The following is a 23,747-nucleotide window of genomic DNA, read 5'->3' as shown; positions in this document are numbered from 1 at the left end:
AGGATGAAACTGGAGGTGCATCCCGAAATAGTGTGCACAGGCCCAATTCTTCTTTCTTCCTTTTTTTTTTATTTTTGTTTGCACGGAATGGGCTTAAACCTGAACGAAAATGGAGTGTGAATGGAATTGTGCGTGTGGCAGGAGGAAAAGGACGCGGCCCAATAGCTAGGTCCAAAGACTCTTTATTCAGAATCCCATTAGGGGTCTGCTCACACCTTCTTCATTCTTCCATTTTCCATTTGCCAACTACGAAACCAAATCTCTCTTTTCCCAGCCAGGAACTCCGATGAAGGGGCGTCGCCTCCGCACACACACTGCCGCCTCCGCCAAATCGGCCGCCGCCAACCGCAAACCAGGACGCCACCAGTGCGCTGATCGCCGCCACAGACCCCACTGGTTGCCGCGCCAAGCTTCTTCGAACCAGACCACCGTGAACCGCCTTCGTGGCGTTGCTGGTAACCACGCGCACCGCCGGAGTCAGCGTCAGCCCAAACTCCAGTCCATCAATTCCTTCTCTTTCCGCGTGGCGACAGCCGTCCGTCGAGCTAACGCCGCTGCTCCCGGGACACGTTCTCTCCGACACCGACGAGGTCTACTGCCGTTGATGCAGGGATGGTTTCTGTGAGCAAGTTGTTCTGTAAACTGAGGATTCAGAGCTGGTCCAGTCGCGTGAGCGTATTTGGGGAAGAAGCAGTGGTCGCCGAGAAAAATGATAGGTGGGAAGGCCTGGCCGAAAGTAAGAACTCGTAGAAGGGCGCGACAAGGAGCGGCTCACGGTGGCTGGCGAGGGGATCGGTGGATTGGATGTTTCGGAGCTTGGAGGCCACGAGCGGTAGCTCCCTCTTCGTCTCTCTCTGTGATTTGTTTTGTACTTGTTTTGTTTGGGAATGAGGTGTGTTGTAATGGTGATAGGAAGCACGGTAAGGGTTATGAAGTGAGTGAATTCTTCCTTGTTTTTCCAATTGTTGAAGAAGAGGAAGGTGTTTCTCTATCCGATAAAATAGAGGAGTTGAGAGTTGTGGCGTGTGGCCAATGATGCATGATGGGTGTTGGAAGTGAGGAACTTGGAGTAAAAAGGAAGTGTGGTTGGGATCGTTACGGGTGAGGAGTCAAAGGTTGGATTTACGGGTGTGTGAATGATGGTCAATGGGAGTTGTAGCAGGGGGGTGGAGATGATGGCAGGTATTGGAGATGATCCCTCCTCGTGTGCTCACCTCTCCCCTTTTTCTCTCTCTGGTCCAACCAAAATTCTGCTCCCCAAAATCTTGACAAAATCCCCTTCTAACTACCTGGTCCCCCCCCTCCAACACGCCCCTCTCGCATACCCCTTTCCCACGTTTTTTCTCTTTTTCTATTTCCCCTTTTTTTTAATTTTTATTTTATTTTTTAATTGTTTTCAGTTTTAATTTTATTTTTCAATTTTTTAATTATTTTGATTAATTAACTCTATTAAAACAAATTGAAGATAAGAAAAATAGAAATTGAATTAAAAACAAAAAATCTAAATACATAAAAATAGAATAAAACAAAAAGGTAAAATAATAAAAAGGAAAATAATAAATAACCAATAAAAATAGAATTTTTTACAACCCGGACAAAATTGAGTGTTGACAGCCCCTGATCAACTCCCATTCTGCCAACCTCCTTTTCTTCTTTGGTCTCCTTGGCAATGCTCTCTTTGTTGGAGGGAAGACATCATTACTTGGTGTAATCTGCCACATCTCTTTACCATTGATTGGATACACAATTGAAGAGTATATCTCTTGATATGTTGCCATCCTAAACCAATAAGGTATGAAGTCCTCTGCATCTAAATTGAGAAACTTCATAGCAGCCAACGCATGGCAACATGGAATGCCTGTGATAGCCCATGTCCTGCATGTACATTCATATTTGTCGATATCAACTACAAACTTGTCCCCAACTTGGGACGCATGACGAACTTCAAACAGCTTCTCTGCTGACCAGCTACAAAACCAAAAATTACAAATTACAAAATTTAGCATACTTAGGAATCCAAAACTTAGTTAACTGGGACTCCTTATTGAGTCTAGTCTTGATTTTAGGACAAATGACCCCAGACAATGATTGACCTTTTGTTCTGTTACTTGCCCATCTCTTCATCAAGTAAATCCGGATCTTCCTTTTCACACTCACCATCTTGTTGTTCACACTGACCACCACCTTCCTTTTCACACTCACCATTACCTTGCTCTTCCCACTAACCACCACCTTCCTTTTCACACTCATTATCACCTTGTTGTTCACACTGACCACCACCTTCCTTTTCACACTCACAATTACCTTGTTGTTCAAACTGACCATAACCTTCATTTTTAGACTCACCCTCATCAATACCTACTGCTTCACCAATATCAGGCATCACATTTTCAACTTCTACTTCAACATTTTCTAACAAGTGTATGATATCAGGTTCGGAGACTACATGAACAACAAATAGATGAACCTCACCATTTAGCCTAGCTAAGTTTATCATGTGCATGGCTCCTCTATCATCACACAAAAGCTCTATCATATTATCTAACACAGAACCACCCCCTACAGAATACCATAACTCCTTAAACTCATCATATCCAAGTCCTTTTACTACACTGACAACAAGGAAGTAGCTCCACATGTCTGGGTCAAAAGACAAAGTTGTACTTTCCCCCTCATACTTAAGTGGCCCATCATTCAAGAACTTCCCTCCATGGTGGAAAACAACTTCAAAATGATCCTCCATGTTCAACACAATAACAATATTTATCCTATAAAATAATAACAGGGCCAACGACAACTAAAATTCTTTCAAATTATATCAATATCTATCCTATAAAACCACAACAGAGAAAGTGTATGACTTATATACAGAAAACCTTTAACAGAACATGCTTCAATTATACACACCAACACCAACGACAACAAAACTCAAACATAATTAAAAGCACAAGAAACAAAGATGGGGGACCACATTACAACACAACTTTATCAGAACATGCTTCAACAACACACTCCGACAGAACTTCAAACATGGGGGACCACATTAAAAGTAACAACGATATACTAACCATGCAACATTCTCGAAAAACCACGATATATTAACCTCAACACATGTTTCACCTGCAACGAACTTCGCCAAAGTTTTCCACGCGAAAACCACCTATAGATGAAGATAATTTCATAAAACGAAACTTTTTCTAAGCCTGATTTCACACTAAAACCCAATGTTCCCCAATTGCGGACCAGAACAACCAACCCACGAACCCTATTTCCCCAATTTCGCACACACCCAATATCTCAACCTAATACCTTTTAATTTGATTTCCCCAATTTTATAATGTTTACCTTAATTTAAACCACGTGCTTCTGAAACTAAAAAATAATTTAACTCCACCTAGTAAACTATTTATGTGCCACGTGTTTTCAAATGCCACCTCACCTAGCCACCAGGCAACAATTTAGACGTGGTTCACAGAATTTAACGGCACGGACTTTATTGTTTCAATTTTTCAAAATTGGGACCAAATTGAGCTACTTCAAAATACAGGGACCTACTTGACGCAAAACTGCACAAATAGAGACCTCCGAATCAATTAAACCTTAATTTAAATATAATGTCGTAGATGATAAAGAGAATGTTGAGTAATGCTTAAAAACGTGTATGGTAGGGGAAATAACTTAATAATTACTTTACTAAATATGTAATATGATTAATTAATTTGTTTTGGTTATGGGGCTGTGTCACTAAGTACCTTCAAAGTTTGTCCTTCCTCGTCGTCCGGTCTTGCTCCTTGGGTCCCTGGTCGGTCGGTGTGTACCTGTTAAAGATACTCTGATGTCAAAGTCAGTAGTTGAACCGTCTGATTATCTAATACGACAATGACAGTAATAAATGCACAGTAAAATGTCTTCTTCTACCGGTTACCTTTGACTTACATTTATAGTTTTCTGGCATGAGCCCGGGATTAGTGATGTTTTAATCTCGGCCCAATCCTGCTCCAGTAAGCTTAATCGTGATTTACCTTAATCTCCCTAATCATTAATCATTTACGCTTATGAGATCGGCCATCCGGACCGGTCAAATTGTCTTGTTACTAGCCGTCCGGTCATGTCTTTCTTGTGGTCAATGGAAATCGTCCGGCCATATGGTCATAATTATTTCTATCTTTATGTCTTTTTTAATTTATTTATTTTTTATCAATTCAATAGATGTTACTAGTGTACTTTGATAAGTCAATGCAATTGTATTTTTTACATAGAAATTTCTTTATTATATCCCATATATCTTGGCTATATTATAAATTCATACCTTGCCATTACCTTATGGGTAAAAACTCTACAATAAGAAATACTTCGAAACATCTATGCTTAATTTACCTTTTTATGCACAAATAAGGTAAAACAACAAAGTATCAAATTTTCATAAACAAGAGATATAATATAACGCTAATAGGTGCAAAGAGAGACGTGAAAACCTTGGATTTGACATAAAGTAGCAAACAAAATCATGAACAAAGTAGCAAATCTAAACTTTGAATATCAAAAAGTCTCTACCCGTTGTCTTCACGAATCAAATATAAGAATATCTTCCGCCATTTATCTTTCCTCTTTTGGAACAATATTATCTAGGTGTGAACAATGGCAAATGTAGAAAGTGGTGTTTGAGTGGGATGAAGCTTTACCTCGGCCAACACAACACGTTATATATCATAAGCCACTAACCCAAGGTGCGATGTTCCATCATACACTAATATCTATTCTTTTGGCCAACATGATAACATTTCTACGAATAAATGTGATGGAAATTTTGTTTATATTTTGTTTGGTTCCTCATTTTTCGTCCAACCAGAAAAAGGTCTAAAAATGAAACAGAAAAGGAAGGAAATGAACCTCTGACGACATTTACAGAGATAGTGGAGAATATTGGATGACGCAATATCTGAACACGTAGAGAAGAGTTTGAGAACACCCACATATGAACATAATATATACAGAGCGTAATAATTTGTGTTGCCTTTGAATGAGGGCAGTGATGGACGGTGTGGAGAAGGGTAAGAAGAAGAGGGTGGTGGGCGTTAGGGTTAGGGGGGAGGAAGAGAGAGAGACGGCGCAGAAGCAGAAGCTTGATCAGGAGGGCCCCACCCAGGAGGAGGTCGACCACTTCTTCGCCATACTCCGCCGGATGAAGCTCGCTCTCGTTCACTTCCACCGCAAACCAAACGCCGCCAACCACTGGAGGGAGACACTCGAGGAAACTCACCTCACCTTCCGTCACCCTCCCGTCGAAAACAACGCCGCCGATCGTTTTGATCTCAACGCCGTCGCTCCTGAGGCCGCCGACACCTAGTTTTGTGTGTGGGACGAAGAAAACAATTTCTGCATTATTATTATTTTTTTCCTTCTCTGAATTAACTACCTGTAGCCGGGAAATAGGTTTTCCTCTTAAACTCAATTTCATCTATTTCTTTGACGTACTTAATTGCTTATTGGCTCTCTGACGCTACAATAATTGAAGTTTGGAGTATTAGAAACAGGTTTATCGTTCTCTTTGTATTATTTTCTGCATAACTTTCTTTCTCACCGTATTATTCGTGACTTTTTATCAAAACAGGAAGAGAACTTTCCAAAAAAAAAAAATCCATTATCGTAATTGTATTCAGGAGAATAAGTTCCGAAAGTGTTGGGGTGCAGAAAGAAATCTGGTGAGATGCAGGAAGTAATAGGCTGAAATTTATATGGGCTGAACATACAACTGAACTTTCTATGGGCTACCCAAGAATTATTAAGACTGTTCTACCGGCCCAGTGCCTACTGCCTTTTATCTCTAGTAGAGAAAAATGCATAGTGAAGCTAATCAGATAGAAACATTTTTTTTTTCAATTCAATGCTCAAATGCGCTTTTATTTATTTAAATTAAGGATGACACTGACTTCAAACCCATATTTTAAAAGGTTTATTATAGCTTTTCGTAATTGAATTTACATTAGTTTGTAAATATTAAATTTGAAAAAGTAAAATATTTTTTTTAAAATCGTTTTTAGTCTCTCAAATTTATTATTTATGGTTTAAATCAATTTTTTCTTAATTTGGAAGGCTAAAAACAGTCAATTGGTGCGATTTTTTTTTTCAAAATTTAGTGATTAAAAACATAATTAAACATGTATTTTATAGTAAGAACAAAATTGGACAAGCATCTTCATACAAAATTCTAAGAGATAAAATTTTAAAAATAAATTTAACTTACACACAAGTTGGGGAAAAAACTTAGAAATTATATAAAAAATTACAAATTCTTTTAGGATAAAAAAGTTTTTTTTTTCAAATTAGAGAGACTAAAAAGTGTTTTTTAATACGTTTTATTGATGTTTGGTAATTTTTAAGGAAGATATTGTTACTAAAAAATGCAATAAATCTCCACCACCATTATTCTATATACTATTTTCATGATAATTTTCCATAAGAAACGGGCAAACACATCTTTCTTTTATGTAATTTCACTCCAGACAAAATGTTATCAGCAAAATTAACGTTGTGTGTGGCTTATAAACAATGAAATAGTAGTATAATTGTGTGTTATTTGTGATGAAGATTTGCCACCACAGGCTATTTTTTATTTATCTATTAACTTTATTAGAGATTTTAAATAATAAATAACATCTATATCTATCTCAATATACGTTTGGTTTTTTAAATTATTAAATCAACTCACTAATTTATCAATTTTGGTTATCTTTTATTTTTGAAGGACCACCTCTGTCATATTTTTTTCCACTTGTAAAATTCTCTATAATCTTGGGGTTCCTTTGTTTTACTGTCATAATCAAATTTTTTATATCTATAAGAAAACAGTTAGATCATTTTTGCATGAATTAACAAAAATTGAAATTGATAATCAAGATAACTGTTTAAATATACTTTTAATTATGTCTATAATTCAAAAAATATATTTTAAAATGAGCTTTATTTACCAATATAATAAACGTTTTTGTTATTACATTTATTTCAAGCTGAGTGACACGCTGATCACATGTATGACAGATTAGACAGGCTGAAATGAGATGTTGCATAAATCATGAGGTATATGTTTTTTTCCTTGACCCATGGTTTTAAACAATAAAATATATAAGAGTAGTTTTTAAAATATAATAAGCAAAGGTTTCTAAAAATACTTGTATATTACTCAACATAATAAGAAAAAGAAGAAGAAAATTGTAAATTTTGACAAATATATGAGGTAGAGCTAGCCCTGACTCAGTCATTGATGAGATATGACAGATTAGAAATTCAGATATGATGAATTAAAATTTCTGAAATCTCAAAATTGAATTCTTTGTTGAAAGATTTTATTTATAATTTTTTTTCATTTCTATTGTGGATAAATTCTTTGTTTTTGTTTGTGGTGAAGATACAATTAAACTTATCTTTGTATATTTAATGGAAAATTAATATCTTTATAAATTCTACGGGATATTATGAAATTTTCATCTAAGGATAGAAAAAAAATGAAATTATCAACATACTTATTTAGTAAAAAATTTTAAACTTATTTAATGAATATATGGAATAATCTATCTAATATTTTGTTGCTATATTTATTTAACAAATTGTATAAAGAGACTCTTTTATTTTATATTATTAGACTGATCAAACTATTTTTATTATATTTATTTAATTAGTATAGGTAGAAATTTGTTTAATAGGTCTGTTATGAAACTTATATATATTTTTTATTATATTTGTCTTACTCGTCTAATTAATATATATTTATAGACTGAAATAATGATAATATAAATATATTACAAATATGTTGGTGATATATTTTAAAACAATTTATTTATTAATATTTACTTTTTTTGTCTTTATATTTTCAAACTGAAAATAAAAATAAATAAATTTAAATAATATAAAATAAAATACTTTTTACTACTAAATCTATCTGAATACTTTTCTTTAAGAAATAACTTTTTTTTATCGAAACATAATTTAATCTATTATAATAAATCGTCATAAAAAAATCTTCTTTTCACTAGTGTTTGAATCAGACACGTAAGGCTTGTTATCATACCTAAATCCAATTATAATATTCAATACAAAATACATATCAAAAAAATCTTGAACACTTCATTTTCTTCTAAACTGAAACATAAGCTTAAAAAACTGGGGTTTGCTGGGTCTAATGTCATAGGGTAAACTATTAAAGTTTGTGACAGTGGGAGGCATCGTTTTCAGTTTCACATACTTTTACTAACGGCCAGAAACGCTGAGCCACTTCTGCACGCCAATACAGTCAATAATTGATTAATTCCTGAATCTGAAGGTTATATAATTATATTATCGTTGACGGCGTCGTCTTCTTCTGTTTCAATTTACTACATTACTTCAAAATTATTAATGCATTAAAAACTCATCTTCTTCAAAACAATGGTGGAAATATGTCAAAAAAATACACTCTCTTCTGCGGTTAGGTAAGAGGGATAATGACAGAGGCCTTAGAGGCACTAAAAACATATATAAAAATTTAAGCAGTATGTTATTTTATAAATAGATTAAAAATGTCATATAAAACACTAAATTGTTGCTGTTGGAACCTTCGTAATTCATTGATCTTATATCATTAGTTTTGGAACCTTCGTAATTCATTGATCTTATATCATTAGTTTGGCAATTTCAAAAATTCATGTTAATTTTTTTTATTGTTGTGTAAGATCGAACGTAAAACATCTTTTTCATACTTTTTTCGGATTATTTTAGGTTATCTAGAACATTCTTAGTTAATTTTTTTTCACTTTTTCAATGTCTGAATTCCAAAACATACGAGTGGATTAAAAGATACTTTGATGTTCAAATCTATAATCTAATCAATCGAAGATCATACTAAAATCTTAAATTCACAATCAATACAATTACCTGTTTTTTACCTTTGATTTATATTTATAAATTTCAAATTAAACACTATTAACAAAGTTATAATCATGGTTCAAAACTTAATATGTGTGGCTTACTAATAAATTTGATTAAAAGTTGTATTTGAGGTGCGATTAGTTAGTTTAGGTAACATATCAACGTAATTAAAAAATAGGTAAACTTAAAGAGTAAGTTGATAGCTAAAATACGAAAAGATGCAATAAAATATAATGACGATATAAAAAGAAAAACTTACAAGTTAAAGTATTGCATGAGAGACATTATCGTCTCCTATATAAATTTATTTGATGACGAGTTATTGATGTTGATACTGTCTAATATTTCTCCTCAAATAGGCTTAAAGTTGATAACATAATGAATAGGTCTTAGTCGTTCTAACATAATGAACCACCCAGAACATTTGTATAGTAGGTTTTAGTATTAAATAAATGTTTAAACTTATGACATTTATTTCGAAAAAGTCATCAAATCTTATAAGATTTGTATGGTTTAGTAAACAATGAATGTTATAAGAAGATAATTTGTTCAACTTTTTTACATTATTTCATATTATATTACATGTTTCCTATACGAACTAGCTCACACATAGATTACTTCTGGTGGTTACGTGATTGTATTGATCTCTGTTAATAAATGAGAGTGCATTGTTCTACCATTCTTTATATTATTCATAGTATATACATGAGACAAACCGAAGTTAGGTCGAGGTTGGATGCATTCATTATCTTATAATGTTTTAAGTTTTAATAATTTTTATTCTCAAAACTAAAGAAAAAAAAAGAGATGAGAGGAACGAGGGAGGTGAGTAAAGATTTGAGGAGTTTCCTTTTTTTTAGTTTTAAGAATGAAAATTATTAAAATATCCTTAACCTTAAAACTTATAATCTATGATATATACAGTATTTTTGTTTACTAAAACCCGATACACATTACTAAAATGTACTGAAAAACGTTAACAAACCCATATATATATATATATATATATATATATATATATATATATATATATATATATATATATATATATATATATATATATATATATATATATATTTCAAATATTTTAAACAAGTAATCAAATAGCAGTAAAATAATAATCGATAAGAAAATAAATCTTACAAATAATAAATCTTACAAATAATAAATCTTTTGATAATAGATAACACAATAATAAGTTAAAAAAAAACAATAAATCTCAATAATATAAATTCTAACTCATTATTCTTAACAATAAATTGTGAGATTGACTCAATCTTATAAAAATAAATTTATAAAATAAAATTTATATCTATTTATATATATATATATATATATATATATATATATATATATATATATATATATTAAAATAACCTATCATTGAGTATAACGTGAAACTTCTAACATATTTATTATTTATAAACCATCATTCGAACTTTGATTAAAATTGGATATGTTTATTGAGTATGTCTTAATTATTATTTACTTGAAATTTGAATATGTGAAAGATTAGAAGGTTTTTACTAATAATTAAAATAATGGAAACAGAGATAGTTCTATATAGAAGTAGAAAATGGTGGAGAAAAAATTATGAAAAGTGAAAAAAAAAAATGGTTGGAGGGAAAAGAAGAAGAAAAGTTGTAGAAATTTAAAGGAAATAATATACGATATTGACTAGGGCTATAAATCCCTTTGAATGCATTTGCTTCACAATTTGAAGATATTAATTTTGGTACCTTCTGATTGCATAAATATCTTAGTTATAAAAAACATTAAAAAGTCATTTATTGCATTGGCAGTGTCACATGCCCCAACCCAACTAATAGTCCTTTGTAAAGTCACCAAACATTATTTTTCTCACTGTTTTCGCTTGTCTTTGTTTTCACGTCAATAGTGCCAAAACCAGGTCCATATACTTCTAGATGCACACACAATATCGTTTCTATAGTTCTTTTTAAGATTGTTTTTAGCAGAAAAAACTAAAAACAAAAACTTTCTTTTTATTTAAGCTAAAATTAATGTAAATATAAATAATTTTGGTTGAACATTTGTCTATCCATGAGTTGTTTTTGTGATACGTGACGCAAGGTTCAGTTGCTACATTTTAATTTAAAAGAGCATCATTCTGACTATAAATTATAATTTTTTATTTATATGATATGTTACGTATAAATAAAGTATATTAAGTTATTATAATTGAAGAATTTGATTTCTAACTTAACAAATATTGAATAAAAGATAATTAGAAGGTATAATAATGGTCCCACAGTGTATATTAAGTGAACTGAGCTAAATTCTGACACTTGGAATGACGTTTTACCTGTTATATTTTTGGTGTAGTGATAATAAGTTCCAACCAAGTATGTATTTTTTTTCTATAAAAAAATATCAGAGGACATAATTTCCAAATTTCTTATGAAGCTTAATTCTACATTTAAATGTTTAACTTTAACTTTTTCCTATTATTGGACGTCCATTTATATCATATCTCATATTATTTAACAATTTTCAAACATCAAATGCGAACGAGCAAAAGAAAACTATCCATTGTTCTACGAAGTGTAAAAGTAATCGATGTATATCTCATGAATACCTTAAATACGTAATTAATAAATTAAAATCAAAATGTAATTATGAGTTTAAATTTTTTTTCACGGTTATATAAAAAAAATAAAAATCTTACCATTAGCACTATTCGTGTAAACTTAAATCTCGAACAAAAAACAACAAAAGTAATGACTAGGAAAAAGTTGGCATGGCTCTCTAAACCACGAATGTGGAACCAAAGCATGAAACTTACTTTTAAATATTCTAAGGACAAGATAAAAGGGGAAAAGATGAAGGATTAATTGTTAACCACTTAAATGGAATAAGTTTAATTTCAGGGTATAATTAATCCTATATATATATATATATATATATATATATATATATATATATATATATATATATATATATATATATATATATATATATATATATATATATATATATATATATACATACATATATATACATATATATATTTTAAGTATGGATGCTTTGGTATTTCCTTTTCTATGTACTATCAAAAAACTATTCACCCACCTTAGTCCAATTATAATATGTCCAAATGTCAAAACTTTAATATATTCAAATATTCCACTTTCACATTCAATCTTGAAAACCACCTTCATTAATAATTGTACCTTTCGGCTATCTACAAGGATGTGACCATATAGTTTAGGTCTTTCTTGAAAAAAATATAGAATATCTAGTTATAAATTAGACTTTAGAAAGCGTAATACATCTTTTATAGTTTTGGTTGTTAATTTATTTAATCAATATTTCAATTTATAAGAAGATATTAAACACACATAGTCTAATCAGAATTTCACTTCTTTCAAATTTCTAAAGCGATTTGCAATAGTTCTTTTTAGATTATCATGTATATCATAAAGAAAAGTAAAAATAAAAGTAGAGAAAAAGGAATCTTCAAAAAGAGTGATAAACAAAATATAAGAATGAAAGAATATTGTGGAGCTAAATTCTTGTTCATATACTTGAACTCGTCCCAAAAAACTGTCTATAAATCATGTTTAATAATCAATTCATGGAATTCTAAAAAATACACTTATTTATAGCTCTTAAATTAAAATATGCCCTAGAATAGTCTTAAAAATATATTATATTAAAATATTTTATGAATTGGCAAGTTATCCCTAGCTAATTCAATTTTCCCAATATAAATATATACTCCCAATTAAGTGATATTTTATTAGACAAACAATCAACACTGAATGTTTATAATCATCATTCAGTTTGAAAATATTAGAATAAGATGACTTTCACACCATAATATCAGAATATATTTTATGCTAGAAATCGTATTCGATAAACTATCTCAAAATATAATTATTACACATTAACTTGAAAATATTACACATTAACTTGAAAATAATATTTGGACTCTTACTGTATTTTATCTCAATTGAATACTGATGAATCATAATTAAGACATTACAGGGTAAACATGTGATAAAAAGTTAAATGTGATTGGATATCTGGTTTTATACAATTTGGAAACGTGGAAGCATGTTGCTAGGTCTTATTCATCTTTAATCTTTGGAATATTAATGTGTCAATTGCGAGATGTATTACTTTCAAGTTTTTCATGTCTTGGGTTTAGAGTTTTCACATGTTCGAGATAACTTATTCGACTAGCACATTTCCAAAAAAGAAAGTTATTTAAGATATTTATAACATGTTAGGGTAGCCACATCAAATTTATTTACCAAAAAATCTTTGTAGATAATGATTGATGTGATCATATTCTAGTATATGTGAAAAGTTAATAAATAATATTTAAGGTCCCACTAATTTATTCTGAAATTATATAATGTTGAATAGGCCAATAATATCATAAAAGTATAACTATTTTTAACTCTTAAATTCAAGTATGATGGAAACATACAATGAATATATTATAATAAAAACAAAATAAACTACAAAATATATATATATATATATATATATATATATATATATATATATATATATATATATGAGGTTTGTTAACACGCGTACATTTGTTTTTCAGTTGGTATACGACGTGTTTCAGGTTTTAGTAAACAAAAATATTCTTATATATTATGGATTATAAGTTTTAAGGTTAAGAGTATTTTAATAATTTTCATTATCAAAACTAAAAAAACCCAAACCCTTGTTCACCTGCTTCATTCTTCTTAACATTTTTTCTCACTCCAACATTTTATCTGTCATGCTACAGTAGTCCCAACTGAAAAAAAAAATAAAAACACTGGCGGTTAAATAATTTTACAAAAAAATGATAATATATATATAACGTAAAAAATGTGTTAGAAGTACTATAAATAATAAGTAAAATTAACGTAACAAAAAAATATATTTTTTAAATGATAATAATAATATTATGATGTATTATTTAGTTAAATTAATTTATGATTTTTTTTAATAATTAGTTAAGATTTATTATATTAATCCATTCCTAAATTTTTACAAATTATTTTTATATTTTTAATATATCTTTTCTAATCTAAACAGTTTATCATCAGTTATTTTTTTTTTCTCAAATTTATTCATTTTTGTTCTTCTTTAAATTTATCAAACACAAACTAAGAAAAAGAAGAAGGAGAAGAAAAAAAAAACTATTGGAAAAGAGAGAAAGAAAAGGAGAAAAAAACTATGGAAGGTGATGAAAAATGAAGAATAGAAAAAAAAAATATGGAGGATTAAAAGAAGAAAAAATAATAACTGAGATCCTAACATGCAAAACTTACAAACTTTTAACACTGACAAAAGTCACTAACTCTGATTAAAAATACAATTGATCAATAAAAAAATATATAAGAACACAAATCAATAATACACTTAAATATTTACGATGAATTAATTAAACCTAAGAATAAAATTTTCTTGCACTTAAAATAATTATAAAAAATGCTAATAAATTCATCAAACTTCAAAACCTATAATAAAAAAAAGTTTACACCCTAATATATTTTAAATAAATTTAGTTTTATTGCATGATTTATTTCACTCTAAGGTTTCTTTATATGTTTCGATATACAAAAATTACAAAAAGAACTATTTTCCCAACTTTTAAAGTTATAAAGAGAAATATTTTATTTTTGTACAGACATTACCGACTTTCAGAATAATGTTGGTACTTTAACGTATTATATGGTTCACATGCATGATATCGTATATATATGGAAATATCTCTCACTAACCCTCATACACACTTTATATATAATTTTATTTCATTAGCAATAAAAGATGTTAATGGAAATAAAAATTCAAACAACTTACAGTTCTTCTTTCTGTACTTTAAAAAAATTACTTATTTTACATACTTTTAACTATTATATATATTTTCTCACTGTTTAATCAACTTAAAAATATCTTAATTTTTGAAATATTCTATTAATTAAACAATAAATGTTCAATTTAATTCTTTATAGATGTAAAAATCTTTTATAGTTATAGTTGTAACAAAACTCACTTTAATAATGATTAAAAATAACATAATATTTATTCATTTGTAAACAAACTCAACATAAAACATGGATTCTGTCGGTAGAAAACATGATGCATCTGAGTCCATTTGAAGCCTTCTAATTCAAAAATAAATTAAAATGATAATAAATTTTTCATATTTTATTAGTCGTCCCCGTGTTTCTTATTTATCCAAAAAAAACTACTTTTAATTAACTATTTTTATGTTGATTATGAATAACAATTTTTAAGCTATCCTTCAACTGTATAGTCACATACCTTTACCGTCCTTAGATCCATTTCATTCCGGTGTATGTTCGATTCGTCCATGTGTCCCTTTCATTGGAAGCTTACCAAGAGCCGTTCCTTGTCAATGCCCCTTGCACCATGCCTCTTGCACCGGCGATCACTCCCTGCCCTCGTCAGTGCCGGATGTAAAACGAAAATTTACTTTACTTTTTCATCAAATATTTTTTCTTTTTTTAGCATATATATTGTGCAAAATAATATTTGGAGACCAACTGACGTACCCAACAAAACAAACCTATAAATTCACGGACCAAAAAAATTTAAATTTAATATAATTATTATTCCAATAATATACTCAGTAAAAGAATAAACGAAAACCTAAGAAAGAAAAAAAAAGATAAAAAGAACAAAATTAATTTATAACATTAATAAAGAGATTATACCAATATTTTCTTTAGGAAAACTAAAATAACTATATATACTAAAAATAGTTATCATAAAAAAACTATCTATAATAAATTATAAAATTGATTTATATTTATTTTTATAATTAATTTTGATGATCTTGTTATACTTAATTATATTTTAAAGTTTAATAACTATTATTTTTTTTAATTTTATTATAAAAGAAAGGTAATAGATTTACTTAATATGTATATTTCCACCGGTTAAGATGAATAATGAAAATAAAAAAAAATGAATAAAATTTCTGTCATTAATTTAATTAATTTTATACGATAAAAAATATATTAGTAAGTGGAGTTTTAATATTTTCTTATTAAAGTGTCAAGTTTATAAATAGAAAAATTAAGTATTTAAGTTTCGTGAAGATCATTATTTTTTTCTATTTCTTTCTAAATTTGTGATTACCTTGACATATAGCAAAACAATCATAATTAATTAAATTTTATCTCAAATAAGTTAATTATTATAATTTCTTTTTAGTCAATTTTTAAAAGTTTTGAATGCATGCACAGGTTGTTTCATGTGATTTAAAATAAATCTATGTTTTTATATCATTTTTAAAACGTTTTCGAATCATTATCAGTTTTTTTTATACATGTGTATAATATACTATGAGAGTTAATATATATATATTCATTATACGTATGTTTTTAGATTATACATAGAAGGAGATGTTCCACTCAATCCCTTCCATTAGTATTTCAGCCTAGAAAAAACACGAAATTTGTAATTCTTCTAAATTTTCACTTTATATTTTACAATTATAATTAATTCAGTTTTGTGTATAATTTATATAAGATTTATTTTAATATAAAGCTTGGTATTGACAAAATAAAATGCAGTAAATAGCTTCAAGAAAATTGTAAAATAAGTTTGCTGAATTTTTTAATATTTTTCTGAATTTGTGGAGATCCCACAAAGCTATAAATAAACCCATATAAAAAGTAAAATATAAGGAACAGTAATTTCCAAGTCTAAAATGGAAAGATTGTGAGTGAAGGGGTTGGAAGAAATATAAAAGGGTAAGAGAGGACAGATACGTAATTTCACATGATAGGAAAGAAAGAGGATGATGTGATGATGGATGGTTTTGCTTTACCCAACAATGTCAATTATAGCAGCCGCATGTGAGGGGTCATGATCGGATACGTCATCGCACGTGTCATATTCACACGAACCAACAACCGGTTATTTAAAATTGGTGGTGTGGTGTGGTAACGTTATCTTTCCCTCTCTTTTTCTGGCTTTGGTAGTAGTACTCGTACTTTTCATGCAACTAGTTACTGCTATGGGCACAAGTGGTCCCACCAACTTGGACGATTCCAAACGTCCAACCAATTCGTTAATTACATAAACAACAACAAAAATATCTGTGCCAATCAATTACGCAACTTAATTTCATAATTATCATTAAGTTTTAGATAAAGAAAAGAAAAATTCATCGTATAAATCAAGTTTTATTTCTTAAAATAGAACGATATGTTATTATAAGTTTACATCCTTTTCTTAGTTACTTTACAACTTGTTTGGTTTCAGATATGAGAAGTGAATCATTAATTTGGAACTAGAGAGACAAAACAAAGCAAAAGTTACATAATTTATTTTATATATATATATATATATATATATATATATATATATATATATATATATATATATATATAAGAGTATTTTTGTTTCGTTAATATAAATATTTATAAAGAAATTATAATTGTATATTTTTAAATTAAAGAATACAAAATTTTTCATAAGAATTAAAATATTTATTAAATTTGTAAACGTTAATAAAACCTAGTTAATAAAATAAAAAATATTTTTAAAAGTATAACAGAAAATAAATATTAAAATTAAAAAATGTCTCTTTACTTCAACTTAAAATTTTTAAATTATAATGAATACTCTTTTTTATATACTAATAAAAATGATAACATATCACTTAATTAAAATTACACCAAAAATAAATATTAAATTAATAATAATTTAAATTTAACATATATTTTTTATTTCTTAAATTTCAATATGATAATTATTTTATATTATTTTATTATAGTAAATAAAATTTATTTATACAAATATAATAATAAAATTACGCTATGATAATGATAATGAGTTAGAAACTAAAAATAATTATATAAAAAATAGAAAAAACAATATGTTGCATGATGAAAATAAATAAGAAAAAAGAATATTAGAAGTGTGTTTTAAAACAATTAAATAAATCATTAATAAATCCCAAAAATAAAATAAATGTATGATAACATAAAATATGTTGTACATGTAGGATAAAGTATTGCGAAATATATTTTCTATTTTTGTGGATGAACGTTATTATTTTAACATTGTGATATTACCCAAAGTTTTGTGTTTCATTGTTGTCAACGTTCTTTTTTTTTGCAACCTTCATATTATTAAAAAAATTCTTTTCTCAGAAGATATTTTGCTAGATATTTTGGATCTTTTGGATCATGGACCTGCTTCACTAACTCTATAAATAGAGTACTTACTTCACTCAAAAAGAACATCATCAGAAGTTATTTATCTCTCATCCTTTTTTCTCTGTTTTCATTCTTTCTCTTTTCTTCTTTTCCTAAAAAGATTATAAGTTTATTTTTATTCTCTTTTTAAGAGATTCTTGTTAGTTTTAAGATTATCAGAAATTCTTTTTGTATCCTAGGGTGCTAAGGACAATGTTTGTGATCTTTGTTTTCTATTGTCAGCTTATATACGACAAAATATACCTTAGGTATTTAAAAAAATTTCAAATATTAACATAATTGAATGGTTAAGAGATAACAAAAGTCATTTTAGCAAAATAATTGAGTTTTCAAATGAAACAAAAATTAATAATCGAATAATAAAAAAAGTAATTTTTTTATATTATCTAATAAATAAAAAATTTATGTTATTAAAAACTTAAATTAAGAATTAAATATTCTTATATTTATTTATATATATATATATATAATAAAAATATTAAAAAATAAAATTTAATATTATAGTTCTGTTCACCCCCTGAAACTATCATGTTATCTGGGAAATAAAAACACAAGAAAATAAAAAACATACCAACTTAATGGAAAGAGGGAGGGAAAATATGAAAACATAAAAAAAAGGTTGTTTCCATAATTGGCTACTTAGCTTAATAGAGAGCAATTGTACGTTCCCTCAATTTTGAGAAAGAAAGTAAGAAAAGTTGACCAAGATATTTAAATGAATAAATTATTATTTTTTATTTGATCTAGATATTTTTTTAGGATAACCATAATTTGACAATATTTTTTAATAATATTTTAACATCTTTTATGTATCGTTTTATAATTGGTCCAAAATTTGTTCACAGTCAATAATAATAATCATAAACACTAATATAACCCATCATTATACATAAATAGTATTAAAATATTATCAAAAAGTATTGTCAAAATATCATTATCTTATTTTATATTACATAAAAAAGATAACAATATAAAATCTTTATTACGTTAATTCACAATAACAATCTCGCAATTTATTTCACAAATAAAAATTGACAATCAACATTTTTTAACTAATAAAATAAATAATCAAGAGATGACAACAAAAAATAGGAATCACATAAAAAATCATGTAATTATCACATTACACATGAAAACAATAGGAACATAATGACGGATGATAAAACTAATAATATAAATAAAAATGATTATGAGCATTAGAAATTAAAAAAAATATAAAGAAAAAAAATGATTTTTACAGAAATTTGAAAGACTTAAAACACAGCTTAATTTAATTATATAAGAGAAGTGGGAGATGTTTGGCTTGGATTTGAGAAGACAAAAGAAGTATGATTTTATATTGAAGAGTAGAAAAGTGAGGAGCAGCGAAAGAGATCCTGGGGCAGTGAGTAGAGGATGATTTTATTAAAATTGAATGGCCCAAAGCGATAGTATCAGAGGGACAGGAGAATTGGACAAATGGACAATTACAGAACAACCAAAAAGTGGCCTCGTAAACAGCTATTTTGGATTCACTTCTCTCTCACCTTAACCAAAAGCTGTTTTGTTTGGTGAACGCAGTACACTGCACACTATACAATGCAATTCTCTTTAATCATTCCAAAATCTAGAAAAAGAAAACCAAATCAATTAATGATTTAAAACATTTTACTACACGGTTTTATAATAACGATAATTTCACACATTTTTTTTATAACATTGTAAGTTTGTGATTAATTCAAATCGATATGTAAACAATATTAATATATTTTTATACTCAGAGCACCGATGCAAATTTCATAAATATCCCCAAACTAATAGTTATGTGAGAGCCACACGAAGTATTTTATACTGATACATTTGCTTTTAGAAAGAAACACGGTTTATTTAATTTAATTATGTCACAACTACCAAAGCATAAATAGAAAAAAGTGTAAGAATAATGTATCAAAAGGTTTTTATTTCTTGAGTTTTCAATCATATGTACGAGAAAAGGTTAAATCATATATAAAATAAAAAGTTAAATATAATATTATTTTACATATTTTTATCTTGATTCAAGATATATTTTAATATTTAAATTTTAATATAAAATAAAAAGTTAAATATAAAAAGTTAAATCATAAATTTTGACATAAAATTAATATTTATCTTGATTCAAGATATATTTTAATATTTAAATTTTAAAAAATATATAAACTTTTAACTAAATCATATTTATTTCTTTATATGTCAAACACATTTTATATGATATTAAAGTAAAAATATGTTAAACATATAATAACTCATGAAATATATATATATATATATATATATATATATATATATATATATATATATATATATATATATATATATAAATTTTTGTATAAAAAGTAATTGTAGTTGTTTAAAGACAATAAAAAGATAACAATATATGAAAATTTGTATAACAGGTAGAAAATACTTTCAAATTCTTTGACCTACATTCACACTCTTAAGAGTCTGAATTTAACTACAATTGACAACATTCTATTACACTTCCTAAATCCAAGGAGTCAAATTCCAAAACTTAAAAAACATTCTACAATTCTGACATAACCACAACCTTTTTTAAACATCCAAATCAACAAGTAATTGGCCATTTAAAAAGAAAAACAAAGTTTTAGTTGATTTTATATTTATATTCAATCAAAATTATATTTAATATCCAACATAGAGATAATATCTCCTAGTGAACTTTTTTTTTTCTATAACATAACAACCACAACAAAAACATCATAGTCATAATAAAAAGGCATAAATATGACAACTTAGACTGTTATAACTATAACAACAAAAATATAAATAAATATCATCATACACTGAGGAGAATGTATCATATGGAAAAAATATTCACTCTCGAAAAAAGATTGCTAAAATGATATTTCGAAAACTGATGCTATAAATTGGAAAAAACGAACAAAAATTACACTTCGTCCTTCCAATGAGTGAAAATATTATAAGAGAATGTCATTTCAGCTATGTTTGAATAATTACTAACATTTTATTATAATAATAATAATATTTTCATTTAAACCTCAACCGCAATTTATTTAAACTTAATTTTTACCAATCGCATTTTATTTCAATATAATTTTCATTTTGATTTTTTTTATTTTAAATAATAACTCACATTTTATTTTAACATAATACACATTTATTATATTTTATTTTAACTTATTTTTATAAGCAAGGATAAAACAATGGTTCTCAAATTTTAATAATTAAAACATTTAATCAATCTATCAAAATCATTGTATCATTCACAAATTTTCATATTTTTTTCTCCCAAATTCTTTCATTTTTTACTATCTATCCTTATTTTAAATAACCTTGTTTTCATCTATTTTTTCTCTCAAATTCATTGAAATCATTTGTTTTTGAAAACAAACACACCATTAATTCAAACAACATAATTTTTATCTCTTTTTCCCCTCAAATCCACTTATTTTCATTTTCTCAATTCCCGTGTGTTTGTGAGTAGTTGATAGAAGATGATAAAAAATGTTTGGGATTGATGTTATGTGCATACATTTTGTGTCTTTATTTTTTTTTTTCTTGATAGCAATATTTAATAATTATCATGGAAGAACCATTTGAAGAACTTGAAATACACATTTTAATGTTTTGTCCCTTGCAATTTTATGGAAGGTTGTTCTATCTATGATGCAGTTATTTTCATATGGAGATTCCAACATTTTTGTCAAAAAATTAAATCAATTTATTTTAACAAATGATCGTTTATAAAAGACATTATATATAAGGTTTAATTTTGAGAATTATTTGAATTAATCGAAATACTGATAAAATAAGTTTATTTAAATATATGAACATATAAAAGCACAATATGATACATAAAATATAGACTTAAAATAGGTCAGACTCTCCATTATTTTCTACTATAAAAGGTTAATTTATGGAGAAATTTCATCACATTTTTGTTTAGTATGCTAGATTGTGTTACAAAGTCCGTCTCACATATAATAATTTATTATGCTGCCTTTCCTTCACAACTACAATTCGTGCACAATTACAACATTACCCACTTGATTTTAGCTATCGCATATCGTATAAGAAAACTTATGATCTCATCCAATAATCCTGAAAAACTAAATATAACCACGTAAATGAATATATTTAAACAGAGTAATATTTCTTTGTTATAATTTTATTATATTATTTTTTTCAATTATGTTAAAAATCAAATTTTTTCTATCTATACATACATATATACATACACACACACACATATATATATATATATATTGTGACATCCCCAAAATATACGACATGTATATATAATAAAGACGTCATTCAGTTATAATATTGGAAAGCAGTTAGAGACATAAGGCAGACTATATGAGTTACAGTCATCCAAAATAAAATTAGAGTTGGTCTCTTAAACACAGAGGACCACTGAAAATTTTCTCCAGAGTAGTTCTACAAATCAAAAGCCTAAGCATACTAAGCTGCAACATCACCGTCTTCCAGTGCTTGCTCCACACATACCTCTTCTTCATCTGCTCACATCCAATTGGATGATCATTGCAAAAGAAAACACATACAACATGCACAAACACAAGCAAGCAAGGGTGAGCTAGATATAAAAAAAAAACATGTTATACAGATAGCACAGTTAATTCATGTTATCATACATAGATTCATATAAAAGAACAATTAAGCCATACTCATTAAACCATAGTTCACACACTCACACGACATGTAAAAGTTCATCAATCATGGTAAATTGGCATTACAAAACTTGTTACTTTATACCCCGACCTGTTACTTTATAGACCGACTCGTCCGGACTAGAATGATTACCGAGCTATGGCGGGTCATGCACTCGTTGTGGCTTTATGAAACTTGGGCACTACCGCCCTGGCACTACCGCCTTGTGAAACTTGGGCACTACCGCCCGGTGGAACTTTGGGCACTACCGCCCGACCACAGTCACGAGGTTAATCCGTTATCACTCACCTTGGATCATATGGAAGCATCCAAGACTAGGACCTCCTGCTACTCCTCACCACATGTTCAATCCTCTCTACATGAGAAGAAAGACCATTGGAGTTTCAGGATGACCCCCAAAACTGAGCTACCATGTAATCATTCTATACAACCCCAAAACACCACCATGTATCCTCTCCTTGAGGATCATGGAATTACGTTCATCCATCATACTTTTCAGAAACCACATACTTTCACTTTTACATTGCTTACAAACATAGATATAATACTAATTATACTTCAAAAGACCACAAACAACTTAACAAGTCATAAAAAATCACACGAAACCATTCCCTGTACATTAATAGGCAATAACAGTCCAAGAAGAACCACTAAACAACACAGAACCCCTTAAACTCATACTTAGACAAAGAAAACAACTTTGAAACCATCACCAACAGTTCCGGAAAGGTCCAAAACCCCTAAACGAACTAAAGAACATCCGAAACGGACATCCGGAACTCCCAAAACATCAAAAACACCGAAAACACTCAATCTGTCATACATAATTCGCACAGCGCACCCCCCTTGGTGCGCTGAGCGAATTTCCCTGACGGGAAAGTGTTTTTCAGCTAAAATTCGCATAGCGCACCACCCTTGATGCGCTGG

At 28.3% G+C, this 23,747-nt stretch overlaps 1 protein-coding gene across 1 annotated transcript; it reads left to right on the top strand.

The window, feature by feature from the left end:
- The first annotated feature begins 4,709 nt into the window (after positions 1-4,709).
- LOC148192734 (uncharacterized) lies at positions 4,710-5,533 on the top strand. The gene is made up of 2 exons (XM_088099157.1): positions 4,710-4,727; positions 4,850-5,533. Exon 2 carries the CDS (start codon positions 5,021-5,023, stop codon positions 5,345-5,347), a length of 327 nt encoding a protein of 108 aa, XP_087955283.1. The 5' UTR covers positions 4,710-4,727; positions 4,850-5,020; the 3' UTR covers positions 5,348-5,533.
- The last annotated feature ends 18,214 nt before the right edge of the window (positions 5,534-23,747 follow it).

The sequence above is a fragment of the Vigna umbellata genome, chromosome 9 (assembly GCF_029865625.1).
Source record: "Vigna umbellata cultivar VRB3 chromosome 9, Vumbellata_1.0, whole genome shotgun sequence".
Taxonomy (NCBI): domain Eukaryota; kingdom Viridiplantae; phylum Streptophyta; class Magnoliopsida; order Fabales; family Fabaceae; genus Vigna; species Vigna umbellata.
The sequence above is the reverse complement of the archived record's forward strand: the minus strand, read 5'-3'. Positions and strand labels throughout refer to the sequence as shown.

Coding starts and splice junctions, on each gene's coding strand:
- LOC148192734 (XM_088099157.1), top strand. CDS start 5,021: ATGAGGGCAGTGATGGACGGTGTGGAGAAGGGTAAGAAGAAGAGGGTG.